At 37.1% G+C, this 19,423-nt stretch overlaps 1 protein-coding gene across 2 annotated transcripts in view; it reads right to left on the bottom strand.

Annotated features, from left to right (window-relative positions):
- The window catches only part of TFEC (transcription factor EC), a 93,543-nt gene extending 75,027 nt beyond the window's left edge, over window positions 1–18,516 (bottom strand). For both annotated transcript variants that reach the window (XM_017733106.1, XM_017733107.1), the window contains exon 1: window positions 18,274–18,516. In XM_017733106.1, coding sequence (XP_017588595.1) covers window positions 18,274–18,474 — 201 coding nt within the window. In that variant the 5' untranslated portion in view covers window positions 18,475–18,516. The remainder of the gene's footprint in view (window positions 1–18,273) is intronic.
- Between the last annotated feature and the right edge of the window lie 907 nt (window positions 18,517–19,423).

The following is a 19,423-nucleotide window of genomic DNA, read 5'->3' as shown; positions in this document are numbered from 1 at the left end:
ATAACCTATTCTAGGAAGATAGTGGAGAATTTGCAGTTTTGGCGCACCAGACAATTTCTGTGTGTCAGTATTCAAATTTCTAAGTATTGCTTTTCTACAGTGAAGAAGCCAATAAAATTTATTTTGTACACAGTCCTAATCTTTAAGGTAGGTTTCATTTTTACAGGAATATTTCAGGACTTTCCAGAACCCCCAGCCCCACTCATTTAAGTGATCCCCAGAGCCAAGAATGGCTCTTTATTTCAGAGAATAGACAACTTTCTGTTTTCAGATGTAGCTCCATTTTTTTTTAATGCAGAAAAGTAAAATATGAGCAACAGTATTTAAACAAATATACAACTTCATTATCTGCATTGAATGGTTACTGCTATATTTTCCACTTTTTTCTATATTGCTGGATTTGACATTGAAACTTTTAAAGTTTAAGATGTGCCTTCTGTCAATAAAGTCCTTTAAAGCTGTAAGGCCCTTAAGGAAGTGGTTCGCTATGTCTGTATAATGTTTTGCACACTGGGGTACTGATCAGTTGAACAAACCAGAATTATCCAATAGCTTCTGACTACAACCTGTTTCAGTCACAGTAGAGGCTTCTGAAAATGTTCTGTTGCTGAGGTCAATATAAATTCCTTAAAATTTCCACAGGAGCAGTCCTGTGCAAAGGTCTGTCAGAAGTCCCAACTCATGCGTGGTAGCTAAGTTTGGAGGTCTTCCAGATTCCTTTCTCTATTTATAAAACAGTATGAAATGTAAATTATTTTCTTCCTGAGTATCAGGAGGAACAGGAACTCATATTATTACAGCTTACAGATTAATATTCAACTCCTACATCAGATAATAAAAGGCCACCAAGAACTATGACATAAGCTGAACTTGAACTAGATGTGGAATACAGCAGGGAACAAAAATAGGGGTTGATTGCCTACAAGAAAAATTGATTTGAGCTTGAAAAAGAGCACAAACAGCAACAAAACTGCTCAGAGAAAAATTAGTTATTCTCAGCTAAATTCCTAACTCTATGTGAAATGTATTGCCCTGGCAGACTTAAACCTGAGCATCTGAACCCTGTAAGAACTGAACATCATTAAGCTGAAAAACACCTGTTTTTTCGAAGTGGAAACAAGTTAGATCCCTTGTCAGTAATATGATAAATAAAATACATAAAGGGTTCTATCAAACTACTTCTTAATTTCATTTAAAATGCTGCAGTCCAAAGTCAGCTGTGTGTTAAATACAGCAATATTGATTCTGAAATTTGTCACATTAATTCATCTTTCTAGTTTCAGTAACACAATTCAAAAATTGAGCTTTTCCCTTGGGAATTGCATCTTATTTTAGATCCTCTCTCTTTTCTAGTAAGCAGGATATCTTATTTAAAGAGTAGAAGCAGCCTATTGTTCTCATTTTAAATTATTGGTATTAATTAGGAACTTTGCCTGAATAATAAGTACAGGAATGATGATGATAATCATTGTTATCATCATCATCATTAATATGATACATTTTCCGTGAACTTTCTGCACTGCACAGGACTTCAATGAAGTAGATAAGGGACCTCAAGTGTTCAGAGGAAAAGGGTATCTATTTTCAGATGTGGAACATTGTAAGCATAGCTACAAAATACAAAACCTGGTTCAAAATTCAACACACCAGTCAAAAGCATTGATTTGTTACACTACCTTAAAAACCTGTGGTATGAAAATAGACACAGAGGATCAGCCTTGAAATGAGTGTGAGCTGAAGAAATATGATAAATAAAATATAGCAGTAGTGTCTCCTGTCATGAGATTTTACATATACACAATATAATTTGAATGTTCATAGGAACAAGCTCTTCTATGAATAGTGAAACCAATATACTGCTATTTCCTGTAGATTTCTGTTAAATTTCCCTTAAAGCTCTCTCTCCCAAGACTTCAAGTTACCCCATTTTGGACTGTTTTTCGTGATCACTGAACTGCACCTTCCAAGAGGTGATCACTTCTCCTGCCAGGGAAGGGAGGTTTCAGCACACGGGCTCCTGAACCCACATGAACCTGAGCATCGCCGCTCATCTGCTGCCCTTGCTCATTACCCTGCAGACTCATTAAGAGCTTTCCCATTGCACAGTTTAGGTTTTTTTCCCTATCTGCTTGTGGATTTCCAGGACACCTCAAGGCAGTTCTATTGAAACTGGCCTGCAGGATCAAAAACATTGAGATGGAAGGAAATAAAGGTTTATGAGGAGCAAACAGATGGAAACTGCTATCAAAACATGCCACTTTTCTTTAGGAAGTTATGCTAAAAAGGATCAAATATTGCTGCCTTGGGGAAGCAATGGATGTCACTGTGAACCTCCTGGAACACTGCTTCACTCTGAGGCATATTCAAAAGGTTTTTATTTATTGAATATGGAACAACCTAAAGAAGCACTCACCCTATGGGAGATAACAAGAAAATCTGCATTTCCATAGTATACCTCCTTATTAAAACAAAAATCAGATATAGTTACTGAATCTGAGTTTACAGGAATTTTAGGAGGTTTTACCCAAAATCCAGAACTCTCAACTGATTTCAGAGAAGTTACAAAGTCACAATGGTATCCTTTGAATCCCAGAAAAGCTACAAGACCTCACATCTACAACAATATGAAGATGAGACAATACAGAAGGAATAATGCTCCTGCTCTTTCAGCAAATATTATTTTTAAAAAATATTATACTTTCTCATAATGTGAAGAACTCTTGTGAAACAACTCTCCAATTTTAATATTGACTGAAAGGTAAAAAAAGATATGATAGGGAATATAATTTCATTGGGTTTACTATGTAGTAAATAGCACACATTGAAGGTAGAAAAGGATTTAGGCAAGGGCATGTACAGGAGAAAAAATCTGATACAGTAAAACTGATATGAAAAATACTGGAGGGGGGAAAAAATTTAAAACCTTTTGAAAATTTGGACCTGAATCAGTCTACACTAAAGCGGATTTCAAGCAGGTGAACAGGAGCTCCAATCTTTCTTATAAGTTTCTGAAGTCTTAGGATTTTCTCAAATTATACCATCAGTGTCTTGTATGATCTAGTTGCTGACTAACATCTAATAACTGAAATTACAGTGACTTGCATACTGAAAGAGATTGAATTAAAAATGTATATTATGTTTGTTGAAGCCTTGAAGAGCACCATTTAATATTTCACCTGGACATATTCCTTTTTCAGTGAGTATTTTAGAAATACTTTCTGAAAGAACTAACACACATTATGAACTTAAGAGCCACAGAGTAATCCAGTGAACTGAATCACTGCATACAGCCAACACTGGCAGCAAGGCAGCTGCATAAAAGACAGAATATGCTTATATTTGGAGGAACACCATGGAGCTATAAAGAAAATCCACATTCATCTTCCAACTGTGAAAAAAGTAATTGTAGAAAAAATAATTGGTAGTGTACTTCAGATTAAGTAGATGAATATTGTGTCTCTCACTTTGGAGAGTTTAGGTATTACTGATGAAAAATAGAAATTATATATTCACCTGTTTGCTATATAATTAGGCACTCACTAATTAACTGAAATAATGGAGGCTGCATTTCCTAGTCATGAAGGGGTTTTTGGGAATATGGGCTTAATGTGCCTCATCTAAGCACCTGATCTAAGCACATCTTATCTAAGAGCTTAATTTTTAGTGTCTGTTTTCTAAAACTGTCACCAGTGGGTCAATTATAGTCACTAGCTTTCTTTTTTCAAGTAACAGTGCAAATGTAGTAAACAGTGTATCACAACTACCTCAACAGCAATCATATGCTGCTTGTCTGTTTGATGCTAATTTCTGTAATGAAACTGTTGATCCATTGTGAATAACAAGAGATTGGACTCTTAGGTAGCAGGCATTTGGGATCACAAATACACTGCTCATATGCATATTTATGGTGTTGTATTCAATGGAGTGACAGTGGACCACTCCTCACAGCTTTTGACCTTTATGTACACTTCCAACATACATGTAGAATGACTTTTAAGCAGGTATACCTATGCTTGCAGGGAGTCATATGTATATTTATACATAACGTATACCAAATTATCAGAAAAAAAAAGGGCTGAAAAGAGCCTATGCCTTCTAGTGAATTCTCTTATTGCTATTTTTGAGAATAAAGTCCTCAGAATAAGCCTCATTTCCTCCAAGTCTATGTTCCATAGATATGGTTTTTAGCATTGTTTTTTTGAATCAATGGTCATAATGCAGAAAAAGATATTTCAATCTGTGGCAGATCATCACATTTTCAGAAGCAATACTGCTGCTATCACAAGAGTGGCCCATTTACCAGAGCACAGCAGTGAGGGAATCACTTCTGAAATGTCATCAGCAGTTCTTTTGGTAGAAACTGTGCTTAAAATAGCCCTGTACACTTGATATAAAGCCTGACTTGATATAAAGATTTCAAATAAGAGCACAGAAAATGTTTGTGTATTTTTTGGGGGGTTTTTCCCTTTATGTGTGTTCAATTTTATTCACAAAGACAGGGATCAAAAGAGCTGGATTGTCCTTAAGTTTTCTTGCCTCTGGTCTAAAATAATATCTTTCATAGCATGTTTTTTTAATAATGTATTAAGTAAAAATCAGTGGAGTGTCTGGTCAGACCAAGTCTCTTGAAAGTATCACTAGCTGGAATGCTTTCAAAATGTTTTCACAGCTATTTTTCTATTTGAACATAGAATGATTCTTCATGTAACCCTTAAAATGCTGTTTTTGTAGACTGAAAGTAAAGCTCAATAAAGTCAAACAGCCATCAGTGGGCTTTGAAATTGGTCCCAGCTCTTTAGACTTGCAGGTGGCAATCCTTAACCAGCCTGCAGGGAAGTGATATTTGTTTTACTGCACAACTACTGTAGAAAATTTTTACATTGTGGATACTCCAGACAGTTAACACACAACATCTAACATGAAATATTTTGTGTTAGATATCAGAAGACATCACATTAACAGTTCATCTTGTCCTACTTCTACCAGTGGTCAGCATGAGAGGAGCAGAAGGCTGTAAGGCGAGCACAAATTCAGGCAGGTCATAAAGTTGTCTATATCACTATCCTAAAATAAGCTTTGGCATCTCACAGAGCAGTATATGTTGCAATAGGTGCTGATCCTGCTGTGAAAGGATCAAATGCACATTACTGACTTCAAGGGGAGAAAAGACTTCATGCTTCACTTGGCTATAAGAGAAGTGGACTCAGTCTCTAGAGGAAGATCATCTAGATTGCAAGAATAGCTCAGTGGTTACTTGTTACACAAAGACATTAAAGACTCAGGTGCAATTTCCTACCTGAACTTGAGTCCCTGGATAATTTTGAGCATTCATCACAAGCGACATTCATCTCTAAGAGGTAATTTTCTAGTCTACGTTATGAAAAAGTCTGTCTTTTGGACAATAGCAAGAGAAAGGACCTCCAGAAAGAGAATCACTTTCAGATACCCCTGAGAGACTTCATACAAAAGCAGGACTTTTTTTCTTATTCTTTTCATTCCTCTGGACGTGCTCCTCTTTTATGGTTCACCACAGAAGGAGACATGGGCAACTAACTTTAATTAGATGCCTATTATTTACATGACTAAAAAGTTGGATCCATGCAGGCATTTATGGAAGCTAAACCTTATACTACGAGGAAATGAATTTGTGTCTCTGCATCTTAAATTTTTACCTGCAACATGTGACACCTTCCTCACAGTGGGACTGTGGGGGGTGAAATGTTAAAATTTATATGATACCATCAAAATGTCAGTGGAGGCCAGAAAATTGCTTAACATAAATATATAGAAGAGGATCCTGGAATCAATGACCACCAACCCCCAAAATGCATGAACTGAATGCTTGTATTCAAATCTTGTTGGCATCTTTACTAACTAAAGAAAAAATCTAGAGAGGGAAGTAATCTTGGAGTTTGAATGAACTAGATGATACTTCAAGTACTAAGTATGAAATATATTTTAATTATCAATATTATCACTTAAGTGGTGTACTACTTTTTTAGTAGTACAAAGTGGATGACATTGCTTATCTGTTTTCAGTTCCATTGAATTTTTCAAGGCAAAATTTTCTCTAAGTCAGTTGGGGGTTGTAGTAGCAACAGGTTTTTTTCATCCTCTAAGTGTTAGATACCATAGCTTATCTCAAGACCTAATGCAGTCTACTTTTTAATTATTCACACTCTTTATTCTGTAACTATAGTCTGCCTCTTTCAATACTAAAAAGGCAGGACACAGTTCAATTATTTATGGTCCAGATATAAACAAAATGTGGAAGTTGCTCTTTAGAAGTACATCTATGATTTGTAACAGCACTAATAAAAGTTATAAGCTTATATTTATCATGTAGTTCCAGCCCAGTATTAGTTTAATAATCTTTTGGGGAAAAAAAAAAAAATGAAGCCTTTTGTTTTCTTCAGAAAGCAATTGAGTTTTCTTCTGCATAAAGAATTGGCTACAACTACAATTGTGTCAATGAGCCTCACAAAGTTACCAGGCCTTCATGGATCCACTTTTGTTCTGAACTTTCAAGGCCTTTGAATGCAACAAACTCTGAAGAAAATTAATATAAAACATTAAGGGAAAAATTTGCAAATAAATAAAGATTTGATAATCTGTGCATTTGTCTGAAATCATAGTATACAGAGCAAGTGTTTAAATCAAATATCTCACTTTGGAACCAGATTTTGCTACCATTGCTAGTTATACATTTTGGCCAAATGGCCTGTTTAGACTATCTTCAATATTCATATGATGAAAAACCCTTTCAATAGAAAAAATAATCAATTGTTATCATATTTTGTCACCTCTAACGTAAAGTGAGTGGTGGAAATGCTGTATTTCAAGATGTGTCTGCTTTGCTCTGATGCTTTCAGTGTTTTTCTCCCTAATTTTTCATCACTTCTTTGCTTTCTTTCTATGTTTTGATCTCTTTGCTTGTTTACTCTGACTTCCAACATTACCTCATCATTTTTCTTCCTCTCAAGCACCTTTTTTCCATGGTTTTTGTGATATTTCAACAAGATACAGTTCTGAAATTATTCCTGCGTTCTGGGCTCCATCCAGTTTGATCTTAAATGACTGATTATAGCAGTTCCAAGGCTATAATAGTGAACATGCTCTATGGGTGTGATTAAAGCCAGAGCCTCTAATTCCCAATGCATGAAACTCAGAAAAATAGACAAAATAAAACTTGGAGAAATTCTCCATTAACTGGTGTTCCACATACTTTTTAGTCAGGGGTAAAAATTATTTCCAAAGCCACCAAGTCAGTGGCCATTTTTCTTTTAATTTCTTTGACCTTTGAAAAAAATTCACCTTTTGTGTCTTTGAACAAATGTACAAGTAAATGTACTTGATTAGGGATCTGATATCAAAGGGGTGGTCTTTGTCCTGGGTGGTCTTTGCCCTTATTTTCCGTCATAAGCAATTAATCCATCATTGTGTGCATATCTTATGAGATATTCTGCTTTAAAAGCATAGCAATTTAAAAAGTAATCAAATTGAAAACATCATCTAAAATTGCAGTTATCTGCAAAAGGCTAAATGGAAGATTTGGAACAAAATAGCTCCTGGGTTAGAATCTTGTATGCTGTATTAGCCTTGAGCAAAATTTTACAGTGCAGGTACTTAACCTACAAGGAAAATTTCATAATGGGAATACTGAGAGACCTGTAGCTATAACCAGTACTACTGGGCCCCAGTATAATATTTCATTTGCGTTTCTACAAAGCAATTTTTGTCAATCTTGCTGCATGAATGAAAAATCTCATCCCATAGTCTCCAATTCACTACCCTCATGAACTCATGAAAAGGTCTTTTAACCACAGCTGTGATTTTCAAGTGGAAATAATAAAATGGCAAGAGTTAAATATTAATATTCAGTTCTTGCACTGTGCCTTTCTTTGATACCAATTACAACTTGAACTTCACCTAACTCAAAAAGACTGCAGACTTCTCTCAATTAGCAGTAATAGGATTAATACATAGCTTTGGAATTGAAGATTTAAATAGCAAAAAAAAAAAAAAACTTGGCAAATGTACACATGTACCAAATTAATCTCAAAATAAATATGCAGCCTTGGGTGAAATAAGTGGAATGTGGAATGCTAGAGATGTGGGGGTTATTGTGGTTTTTCTGCTCCCTTGACAACCTCTGCAGGTAGCATTTCTTTGAAAACTATCATGGCTGTAGAATAAGAGTACCTTTTAGTCCTAATGTTTATGGACCCTAGAAAGTTGCTGCCATTCAGAACAGGTAGTCTCCTTTGTAGAGCACCAAAGCTATTTCTGTTTATCACACTTTTCTCCATTACCAATTTCTATGGTTCTCAGCTTTGTGAGTTTTAGGCAATCTCACAGATGCAAATTATTGCATTCAAATAGCTGTCTCCTCAGAAAGGATAAAATATTAGGTAAAAAGTGCTAGGTGGACCAAAGTGTTTCTATACTACAGAAGTGAAGAGCATGCAACTGATTTTTGTGGAAGATAATTCTTGTGTCTCTTTACTCATGCTGAGTTGTTTGTGGTTTATTTTGTATTTGCATTTGATGAGCAATGAATGACTTCATTTTCCCTGCATTTTGAGTAACTGCCTCTACATTGTATGATACAATGGCCCAAACTGAGGATGACTGTTTTAAGGTGTACCTTTGACTTCTGAAAAAAAAATTGTAATATCCTAAAGTTCCTTGTCAAATCAAAAAATGCTGACATCAGTTATAAAGAGCTGTTTGTATTCTTTTCTCAGAGGAAAATATGAGATACTTAATCATGTTTTACTGATCAAAGCTCATACAGCAGAACATCTGAAGTGTAACTAAACCAATACAGAACCAGCTGTGAGTCAGGACAGATGGAAGTGACAAGTTTAGTTTTTTTTTTCCTTCCAACTAGTGGAGAAATCAAGACCAAAGTTGACCACAGGTTTCTGTTGACAATAACTTCTGTTGACAATGTGCTTCATTTCTGGAAAAATGCATTTCAGGAAATATCAGAGAATGACTAAGGGCCCTTTCTCAAAATAGTAGAGGAAGATGCCACAGAGATCTGGAAATTAGCATCAGTTTTTGCACATTTCAAAAATCTGGCCCTAATATTATGACTGATAACAAAAAAAGAAAAGGAAGAGTAGTACCTTCTTGGGTAAAGCTGATCACGAAGGAGGTTTGCTTTATATTTAAGTTCACTAAGAAAAAAATTTCCTGGGAGTGGATATAGAAGCATTGCCTCATTATGAGGAAAGACAGTGTAGTCAAGATCACAACAGAGATTACCAAGTGTTTAGAAGAAGTCTGACAGTGAAAGAAGCAGAAGCACCATGATGGAAAAAGTGTGAGATCTCTTAAAACCTATTGGTGTCAGCCTCTCTTGTTTTACTGGACTTGCAGGATCTATCACAGATAAATCGTGACATCTTGACACTATTACAATCATATTTCAGTTTAATTTCAAAAACCTGTAGAAGCTATATGGACCTTCCCTTCACTTCAATATGTTTGCCTCTCACTCCAACAAAAGAACTTAACCCAAAATCAATTGATCTACACATTTTAAGGATTCAATATTTAACTTGTAGCTCAAATTTTTAATGTCTTGCCTCTGAAAAAATATTACTTTCTCAAGTTTTGAAGTGCTGGTCTCCACCAGTTCTAGACCTTTACTCAGAAAGAAATAATGTATAGAAGCTAATTCACTTAGAGTATAGTTATTAATTAACCTAATCTTGTTTGGTACTGCTCAGAAAATAGGATCATCTGCCTCATGGTAAAAATACAGTGAACTTTGGGAGATGGCTGGAAACAGTCTTGAAAAAATGCATGAGATGCACTGGGACCATTGCAGGGCTAGTAAATGGCAGCTGAGATTAGCAAAATTCTCCCTCTACACAGATGGATCACAACACAGCCCAGAGGTCTCCAGCATACCCAAAATAAAAATCTCGCTAAATTCTTCCTAGAGTTTGATTTAAAATGTCCCTAATTTCCTCTTTATAAAGCAGAGAATCACCTAATATCCTTTTCTGATCTGTCCAGATACAGAAATGGCCAACACATGAAAAATATGGACTGTAGAAGTTGAGCTGGACAGAATTGAAACCAGTAAATTGCACTTTGGTGAGGAGCAGAGAAAGATGGGATGAATGCACAGGCTCTAGTCATTTAGAGATGGTTGTCATTCTTTATGAAGATTAAGGACTTGTAACTTTGCATTCCTATATTAATCCAAAGGCCAGCCGTTGTACAAGCTGCCAGGGTATGGGCTTCCAGACACTGCACTTTTCATCAGAGCCTTGAGCAAAATGAACTCTCATTTCTACACTGTATTTTTCTGGCTTTACTCGGTTAACATTACATGGCAGAAATGCAAAACTGATTTCAAATTTCTCTAGAAAACATTTGAGAACAAAAAGAATAATGAGCAGAGTTGAAGAGGACTCTCGCATGCAGTGGCCATTTTACTTGTATATTGAAAGAATATAACTACATGAATCCTTTTCAAACTAAGAAAACTGATAGTAAAAGATAAGATTCATGCACATATGATTTGCTTAAGAAGATCTACACACGTTTCAGAGCAAATGAAGTAAAGGTCACAGAATAGTGCATGAGGGTTTTTTTCATTTTTAGTATCTTCATATTGCTGAAAACAAAACAAATAATCCTGATTTTTCTAGGGAGGTAAGGGAACCATAAACATTACAGGGAATTTTAGCCTAGCATCCAATGATTTACGTAATTTTTTATAAAATTCAGAGTTGGTTTGAAGCCACAAGTAGATCAACTGTTTTTAAAATTATAACTTTTTCCCTGTTATGTCCAGGTCTGATCTATGCCATCAGATTCTCACTTCTATGACTAATATAAAATTCAGACACAATTTCCATTTAAAAAGGAAACTATTTCTGCCATGTCTTCTTCCCTTATTTTTTAACTCTGTGACAATTCTGATATCCAAAGTGGCAACTAATTGCCTTGACAATTAAATGGTATTGCCACAGCACAGCCTTTATGCATTTGTCCTAATAAATGTCAGATGAAGCTCAACTGCTCACTTCAGCAGATGATAATTTAAACTGAATACTACCAGCTATTCAGAGAGAGAATTTTTTGCTTTAAATAAGATTAATCTCAGAAATTAAGCATGGGATTCCCTCTTATAAAAAAGGCCATTGGTTATTCATTAAATCTGAATTACTGATTTAACAAACACTTGTATAAGAATCATTAACATTATCTGTTATGTAATTACTAACGTAGTGTATAATACTTAATATCTCAACAGTCAGGTCTCTTCAAAATTCAATTACTATAGCACTTGTCATAGAGACTAGAACTGCTCTTTCAAAGCTCCTTTTTTCCCTAGTGACCCTTTACCATGACTACTTCTTCTTTGGCTGCCATTTGTCAGTTCAGGAATAGTATGACTGTCAAGTCAAGTGTAGATTTATACTGGAATCCTAACTCCCATCATGGTCCTCACCTTTCCACTGAAGTCAGTAGGAAGCTGGGAATCCTGTTACGCTTTTAATCCAGGGCCAGCATTTTAAAAAATGCTGATCTTCTTTGCAAGTCTGTGGAGCTTCTCTCTGCTGCTGGAGACAAGAAAGAGAGTCTCCTTTCATTAACACTGGAAAAGCCTGAACACCCTCAAGGTAGAGACAGCAGCCCTTGCACTCTTGTTCTCTACTCTACAACTGTAAAGTCTTTGTTAATTCTGTTTGGGAGCTGTTCATATTCTTCATGGGAAAAAAAACTTATCTCTTGCTAACGGGTTCCTCCCCCATTTGCACCACCCATTTTGAAATACGCATTGAGCAGCACATGGTTGTAAAAAGACAAGTTTTACAGGACCCTCTCAAGCTATAATTTTGTTCATAAAATTGATATGCTTAGGAATGGTGGTGGACACTGAGCCCAGATGTCGTGGAAGAGTTCACGTTTTCGTCATTGAAGCCTTCAACAACTAGCGGAATGCAGCTGTTTGCAAAATGCTGATTATGAATTGTCCCAGAACACTGTAACTTCCAAGCCTCAGTGAGGGACACCACTCATAGGCATAGGCTAAAACTGTGCCAGGAACTGTCCTAACAGTATGACTGCCTGGATATGTCCTAGACAAAGTTAAATGTACAAGTGTGGATAAACAGCTCACTACTGCTCAGAGTTCTGAGCTGAGAATACATGGGAAGAAATCAGGACATCCTATGATTAAACCATCATAGAGACTGGTTTTCTTCTTCCACAGTTTGCCTCCTTCATATCAAGAATCACAGTAGACTTTAAAATGAACCACCCTTACAGCAGACAGCTTCAAGTCTTTAAAAGATCGCTACCTGTGATTCTAATTTTGAGACAAAAATCTGAGTAGCAGTGACATCAGTGTTTTCCATACCATGGGAATTATCACACAGAAGTAGGTCAACAGCTGTGCTCAGATGTGTAGAGGTTTGTGCAAGAATAGACATAGCAAAAATAAAAATGCCTAAAAAAATGAAAAAAAAAAAGATGAGATGTATGGGGAAAGAATAGAGACTGTGGACTTAAGACACTGTAAGTTTAAAAAGATGAAGTCTGTTAAGTCTGGAAAAGAGAAGAAAAGAAGATATACAAAAGTCTACAAAATAATGAGTGAGCCTGAGGATCTTACACAAATCTCTCTCTATTTATTTCCCAGGTACTCATATCTTTTGGTCTCCATTCTGCTCCTTGTCTTTCCAGATATTCCAAAATGCATTTTGCTCTCTTTCCCACTTCCCTTTTCCCTCTTATTTATGAACCCCTTCACATAATTTTCCACCGTTCCTCTTTTCTATATACTTCTTCTCATGATAGTAATACTAATACAAAATCCAAGTATTTTCTTAATATTAATAAGTATTATGTTAAAAAATAAAAATATTATAGTGCATAGAACTAAAAAGTAAAGTATTTTAAGTGACTGCCATGAAACAATCTGCAGATACAGACAGCCCTGCTCCTACAACCTGCTTCAGCAAACAGCCTAGGAAGACTTAAAGCATAACAACCTCAACTACTTTACATATGGTAATTTAACATAAAATTAAATTTTAACCCTCAAGCATCATCTCATAAGCTAATTTGAAGCAGAATCAAGAAGCTTTGAGAATCCTATACTTTCTCTGAAGCAAAAAACATAGAGGTGGAATTTATTTGAGTGTTTTTATGACAAAATGCAGATGCCTACATCCAAGCTAATTATCTAGACTTTTTTTTACAGTCAACAGGGAGAAAAATATCACTTTGAGGGTGAAATCCATCTTACTTAAAGTACATGCCCAGGATAAGCCAGGTAAATTGGATCTTAAATGGATCTGCTTGCCCCATTGGCTACAAAAATTGCTAAGGCATCTAGTTCAGATGCAGACACCTGTTTCGGAGATAGGGGAGAGCCCAGTGAAGGTATTATGAAACATATTATTAAGCTTTATGGACAGCTGATCTATTCTAGCTTAAGTATTCTTGTGTTTCTGTGTGCTGCTGCTACGTCATTTACACAGCAGTTGTGTTCTGGAGCAAAGCCCTTTAATGGTATTAGAGAGCCTATAGAGGCAGATGGAATAGATATGTGGTGCTGAAAGGGTTCTTCTTGGACAGAGAGTGCATTTTCATGCTTTTAAACGATATGTTTTTGCAGGAGCACTAAGACACTGCCATTATGTTTGCCCTTTCACACTGTCTCCTAATCTGTCAAAAATCCATCAAATTATTTGCCAATCCACCAAAAAACATATCAGCTTAAGAAAGTGTTTGCATTGTTGTAGGAAGATTGGGAGTTGCTGCAATCAACAAAGGACATCTAAAAAAGAAACTGGAAAGATGCCAGTGTAGCAGACACTGCGTAAATGAGACTCCCTTTTTGGGAGATATAAGGCAGGCAGCCCAGGATATTAAAGGTATTTGTAATTTTCAGAATGATTTTAAAAAGCCATGACTTCCCTCCTAGCAATGTCTGTACAGAACCTGTTCTGTCTTTAAATAAAAATTTGCCCACAGAAAGGTTTCAAAAGAGAAAGTATTAAAATTAAGTCCCAGCAGCATAAAACAAACTATTTCCAAAAGAAATATAGCCATTAATAGACAGACATGTTTGTGAGAAGCTTATCTTCAAGCTTCCTTAGTGTCCCAGGTTGCTGCAACAATATTATTCTTCCTAGCCACTCATACAGAAAATCATAGTAGAGTGGGGATTTTAAAGTGGTTAACAGGCAGCTCTTAAGCAGAGCATTTCCCAGGATATGGAGTCAAGCATTACTCTTATGTAATTACTCGTTACTCAGGTGCCTGAAATCAGCTTCCAATAACTGCCCACAGCAATCCTTCACTGTGTTTGTTGGAGAACATGTTCTCAGTGTTTTGGTATCTCTTAGCTGTTGAGGAATTTTTCTGCAGGTTGCCTTTAAATTTCATTTTGCACTAGTTAAACAGATAATGCTCCCCAAATCTTTCATGGTAATTTAGATCTTTTTTATATTTTAATGATTTACTGCTCTCTGGTTAGTCCTCACCTTCCCACCAGTTTCCTACTGGATCTGTGGTGGTATGAAAGGACTCAATGGTCAGACCAGCCCCAAATACACAGCTAAATCAGTATCCCTAGTCCTACTCGATGATTATTTATTTATTTATATGCATTTTCGATATAGAAATTTGATTTATTATTTTGCTGCGATTTTTCTCACTTTCAATTGATCAAGGTCTCTGACTCATGTCTTTGACAAACTTACAGGTTTCCATCATAAAGAGTCACAAGAAGAAAAGAGGAAATGTCCTCAAGTTGCTCCAGGGGAGATTTAGATTGGGTATCAGGACAAATTTCTTTGCAGAAAGTGTTCTCAAGCACTGCAACAGACTGCCCAGGGAAGTGGCAGTCACCATTCCTGGAGGTGTCTAAAAAGGATGGAGGTGTGGCACTTAGGTGCAGGGTTTAGTGGTGGACTTGGCAGTGTTAGGTTACCTGTGCAGTTGATGTTCTTTAAGGTCTTTTCCAACCTAAACTGTTCTATTATGTTCCATTTTATTCTATCTTGTTTGTTTGTTTTAACTGATTGCTTCAAGAATAAAAGATACTAAAATTTCCACCAAAATTAATATTTGACAAAAACCACCCCTAGAGAAAATAAATTTTCCTTCAAAGAGTGTTTCTAGTCAGTATTTAAGCTGAACTTTTACTAATATACTGGAACACTCCTGAGAAAAGGGCAGCAGGGTGTAAACAGACGAAGAGGAACCTGGCCTTTGCCCAGTGACTGATGGATGGCATTCCTCATAACATGTTGCCCTTCACCTTATCAGTCATTTGTTCAAGAGCTAAAGTCACACTTTTTGAGTTACAAATGGAATCCTACTTTCATCTGGGTTTTCTTTCAAAATCTTCAATCGGGATGTTTGCTAAAGCCCAAGCTTCTTACTTTATAGAGCTTACAAATACTGCAGGGGAAAATCTGGTAGCTCTTTTACTGCCTTGGATATTTCCATAGGCTAACCTGCCTTCCTGGAGAGCATAGGTAACTTCCGTTGATCAGCACAGAAATTAATCTGAATTAAGATTTTGTGTCTCAAAAAGAGGTCTCAGACTTCAAACTCTTTGTTGGGCCTTTGCTGTAGTTTTGTTCTGGTTTTTTTTTTTTTCTAAAGTACCAAACTAACCTTTCTTGCTACTTCCCAAATCCTTGATCTCAGTGTTCTCAATGGCATTCTGTGGTAACACCATTCACTCAAGATGGATTCCCCGTTAGTACTCACTCTGGGAAATGAAAAACAACTTTAAGATGTTTTTATCACTTGACTGCCATGCAAACATGCTACATCTGGGAACACCAGAACTTCTGTGCCAAGAAAATTTGAGACTTGCTGAAAGATATAAAACTCCATCCTTACCTGCTGTTAACCCCAACATGTCACTTTACATGTTTTTGCCCCTCAGAGATTTATAATTCCTCCATTCTTCTCAACAAATCTTTCTTCTCATTCCAGACAGCCAGCAAAGGCTTTTCTGAGAAACCTCCAGCAGAAAATTTACAGAATAGTAAATCTTGCTATAGGGCAATGACGCTGCATCCTTAACGGCATACTGGCACCCCACAAAGGTGAAAAGGAATCATGTCTAGAAGTCAACCTATCTATAGGTATATAACTTGAAACACTTCTACTTAATTATGGATTGAGCACAATTTCTTGTCTAAATCCTTAAACCTGCCATAAAAAATTCCACCAGCCTCCTGATCTTTGAGATCTTCTGGAGATATTGCTTCCTTTTCGCCTGCAATTTAGGCACAGGAATATTTTTGGATTTCTCTTTTTTTTTTTCTTCTAGTCTTTCTCTTCAGTAATATATGACTTTCCAGATCTTCTTTACTTTTATTTCCTTATCTCTTTCTCTCATCTTATTTGCTTTCTCACCACTTTTTCTCAGCCCTTCCAGTTTCTACCTCCTATTTCTTTCACCATTTCTCTCTTCTATTCCCCCTTGCTTTAACTTTCTTCAGCCCCCTTTTCTCCACCTTTTCCCACTTCTGTTTGCATTGTGATTTCCAACCTGCAAAGAAGTGCTATCCCCACAGGCTCTTCATCACCCTTTGATCACCCTCTAGCCTCTGCAAGCAAGCTCCTCCAGAAGTTCCACCTGCTACAGTTGACCCAGAGACTCCAAAGAGGTTGAGAGGGACTTGCCTTGCAGCAGGAGCTAGAGGGTTAGCACTGCCCTGAAAGGGGAAACAGAGAGGGTCAGTTTGCCAAAGCAGAGAGATTGGCAAGAAGACATGGTGCCAGGCACATGATGCCTCATTCATGTTCCCCCAATTAAAGCAGCCTGTAGGGTAAGTAGCATGCCACTGTAGTGCACTGGTGTACTGACCCCTCCGAGTGCTTGTTAGTGCTCACCATACTCAGCATTTCCTCTCCCTGATTGATAGGATGATACGTGTGTGTATGGCAGAGAGCAGATTCATTACAGCACATTAGCCAGACAGGCAGGCAAATGCCCACAGGGGCAGAAAATCTGTAAGGAATAAATAAAAACTTTATTATTTTTCTAAAACTTCTTTTCCCCAGGCTACAGTGAGGAATACTGGAGGAACAGGAGAGTGGAGAGAGCCCAGAAGAGAAAGGGAGTGGTGAGAACTGGAGGGAAAGTTTATTAGCAGTCAAAGAAAGGTTTAAAATATTCATTGTTGGATTCAGAGTTTGGATAGTAGCTGAATCTCTATTTATAATTTTTTTTGGTCCCACTGTTAAATAGGAAAGAAAGGTTCAGTGCATCAGATACCAAGTTATCAGAACATTCCTGATGTAACATGTTTGAAATGTCTGAAAGCTGGCTGCTCCACTTATTGAAATTTATCATCCCTCAGTTTTAAAAATGAAAAACAAACTAGTACCAGCCTTTATCAACAGCTGCCACCATGTGGTATTTGAAATACCACAGTTACTTCCAAATAGAAAGAAATATGGTGGCATCATCTCACATGTTCAGTGACGAGTTTTAAGCATCACTTGGTAACTCACAGCTCATAAGAGGTGATGTGGTTGAGGGGCAGCTCTGCACCCCTGCATACACTCTGCTAAGGCCAACGAGTAGATAGCCTCTGCAAAACTGTCCTGGACACCATAGCCACCTGCCAAACCACTTGCCCATCATTCATCCTTGGAGATGGCGGACCAGACCACAGTCCAGAACTGCCCCAGGCTGTCAAAAACAGTGCATAAAAAAGTGTATTCCCAAATAGCTGGTGCCAAAACCTTTTCTGCCAGGCACAGATTTACCAGGTTGCAGCATCCTCTCTCCCCCTGTCATAAGAGGCTGCCTGCTCTGACACAGGGCAAGAAAGCAAACACAGAGCTGCTGAGCCCTGTTCTCACTGCCCTCTGGCTGGACCTTAGCCCGGCTGCTGCCTGGAAATACATTGTGTTGTGGAAAGAAAACTCCAGAGATATTCCTCTATCCAAAAGGAAGATAGAGTGTGAATTGTCAGCCCTGGACCACTAGAGAGTTGATCCAAAGATTAATGATTCAAAGAACATGTTTTGAGGCAGCACAGGGACTAGACCTAGTTAGTTTAATACCTTGGTATTTGCTTGCTTGAGCCCTGTTTATTTTTTAGAACATGTTAGTTCCAGCAGCTTCATCCTCACCTCTCTCCTGATTTCATTTAGCTGCACTCCCAAATGAGCTGTGTTACAATTAAGAGTATTTTTCAGCAGAAAACACAGCATTCTGAAATCTGCTTTGTAAATATCTGTTGGTAATATTCATACCTCTGAGATTGCTGGAGCTTTGTCTGATGAAAACTGTGTTCCCATTGGAAAAAATCCATTGAACGCAGGATACTGTGAAACTGGCATATGACACTGTGCATAATGTGCATGGGCTTCTTCTCGAGGGTGCTTGTCTGGCCACTTTTGATCCTGTAGCTTTCCTCTGAGCTGAAACTGTAGTCCAGTAAGTGCCTGCAGCATTGCTTTATTTCTTCCCTTCCCACTATGCGCAGAGCTGAAAGAATCACTATAAAACACACACACAAAATAGAAGCAGCAATTTAATTTCTTGAACAATGTACCTCTACCATTAAAGAAAACAAAACAAAACTTCAGTATAAACCCAAATTAATATTATGGTTATAGGGCACCCATAAGGACACAATCCCTAACATAGTAGCAAGAAAAAAAAAAAAAAAAGATGAGAAGAAACAGTTGGCATTCAGTTAACAATCATGTTTGGAGGTTTGTGACTGACTTTGTTATTCCAAGGGAAGCCAGGTACCAGGCTCTTGGGATTAGGTACAAAGGCAAGAAAAAAGTGGACACGTATGAATCTCAAAGGTGACTGCTGGGTTAATAAAACAGTCTGTTTTCTGTTCACCCACTCTTCCTCTCAGTGTGCAAGTACATTAAAATATGTCAAAAGGAAAGCCATTTGCTGGGGAAAAATAATTCAGCTAAAAGTCAAAATTTCCAGCTGGTGTGTTGCCTTGGTGTGTGCAAGTGCGCTAACAAAGTGACCCACACATCTCACTGGATGAAAGTTGGTATCCTCATTAAAGTAGAAACAAACACTTGAAAACAGGAACAACTGCCAGTTAAAAAAAGGACCACAATTGAAATGAGAAGCCTTCATTTTTCTCCATTCTGTTTCCTACTTGCTCTATAGCAGATACTATATCTATATATATATAAGTAATTGCTTGAAAAGTAATGAAAGCAAAACTGATTTTGTATGCAGTAACCATTCCCATTTGCTGGAGGAATTGTGTTGCTAACAACCATCCACATTATTGTTGTATGTTTAGAAGAAGAAATATTTTCACAGTCCAGTTTCTGAACTGCCACATACAACACAAGGGCTGGTTCCTGCAAAGAGTCACCCTTTCAAAAGTGAGTAGCTCTGGAGAAGAAAACCTTATATCAG

Source organism: Corvus brachyrhynchos, unplaced genomic scaffold, assembly GCF_000691975.1.
Source record: "Corvus brachyrhynchos isolate BGI_N302 unplaced genomic scaffold, ASM69197v1 scaffold32, whole genome shotgun sequence".
Lineage (NCBI taxonomy): Eukaryota > Metazoa > Chordata > Aves > Passeriformes > Corvidae > Corvus > Corvus brachyrhynchos.
Note: the sequence above shows the minus strand (reverse complement) of the source record. Positions and strands in the feature narration are given on the sequence as shown.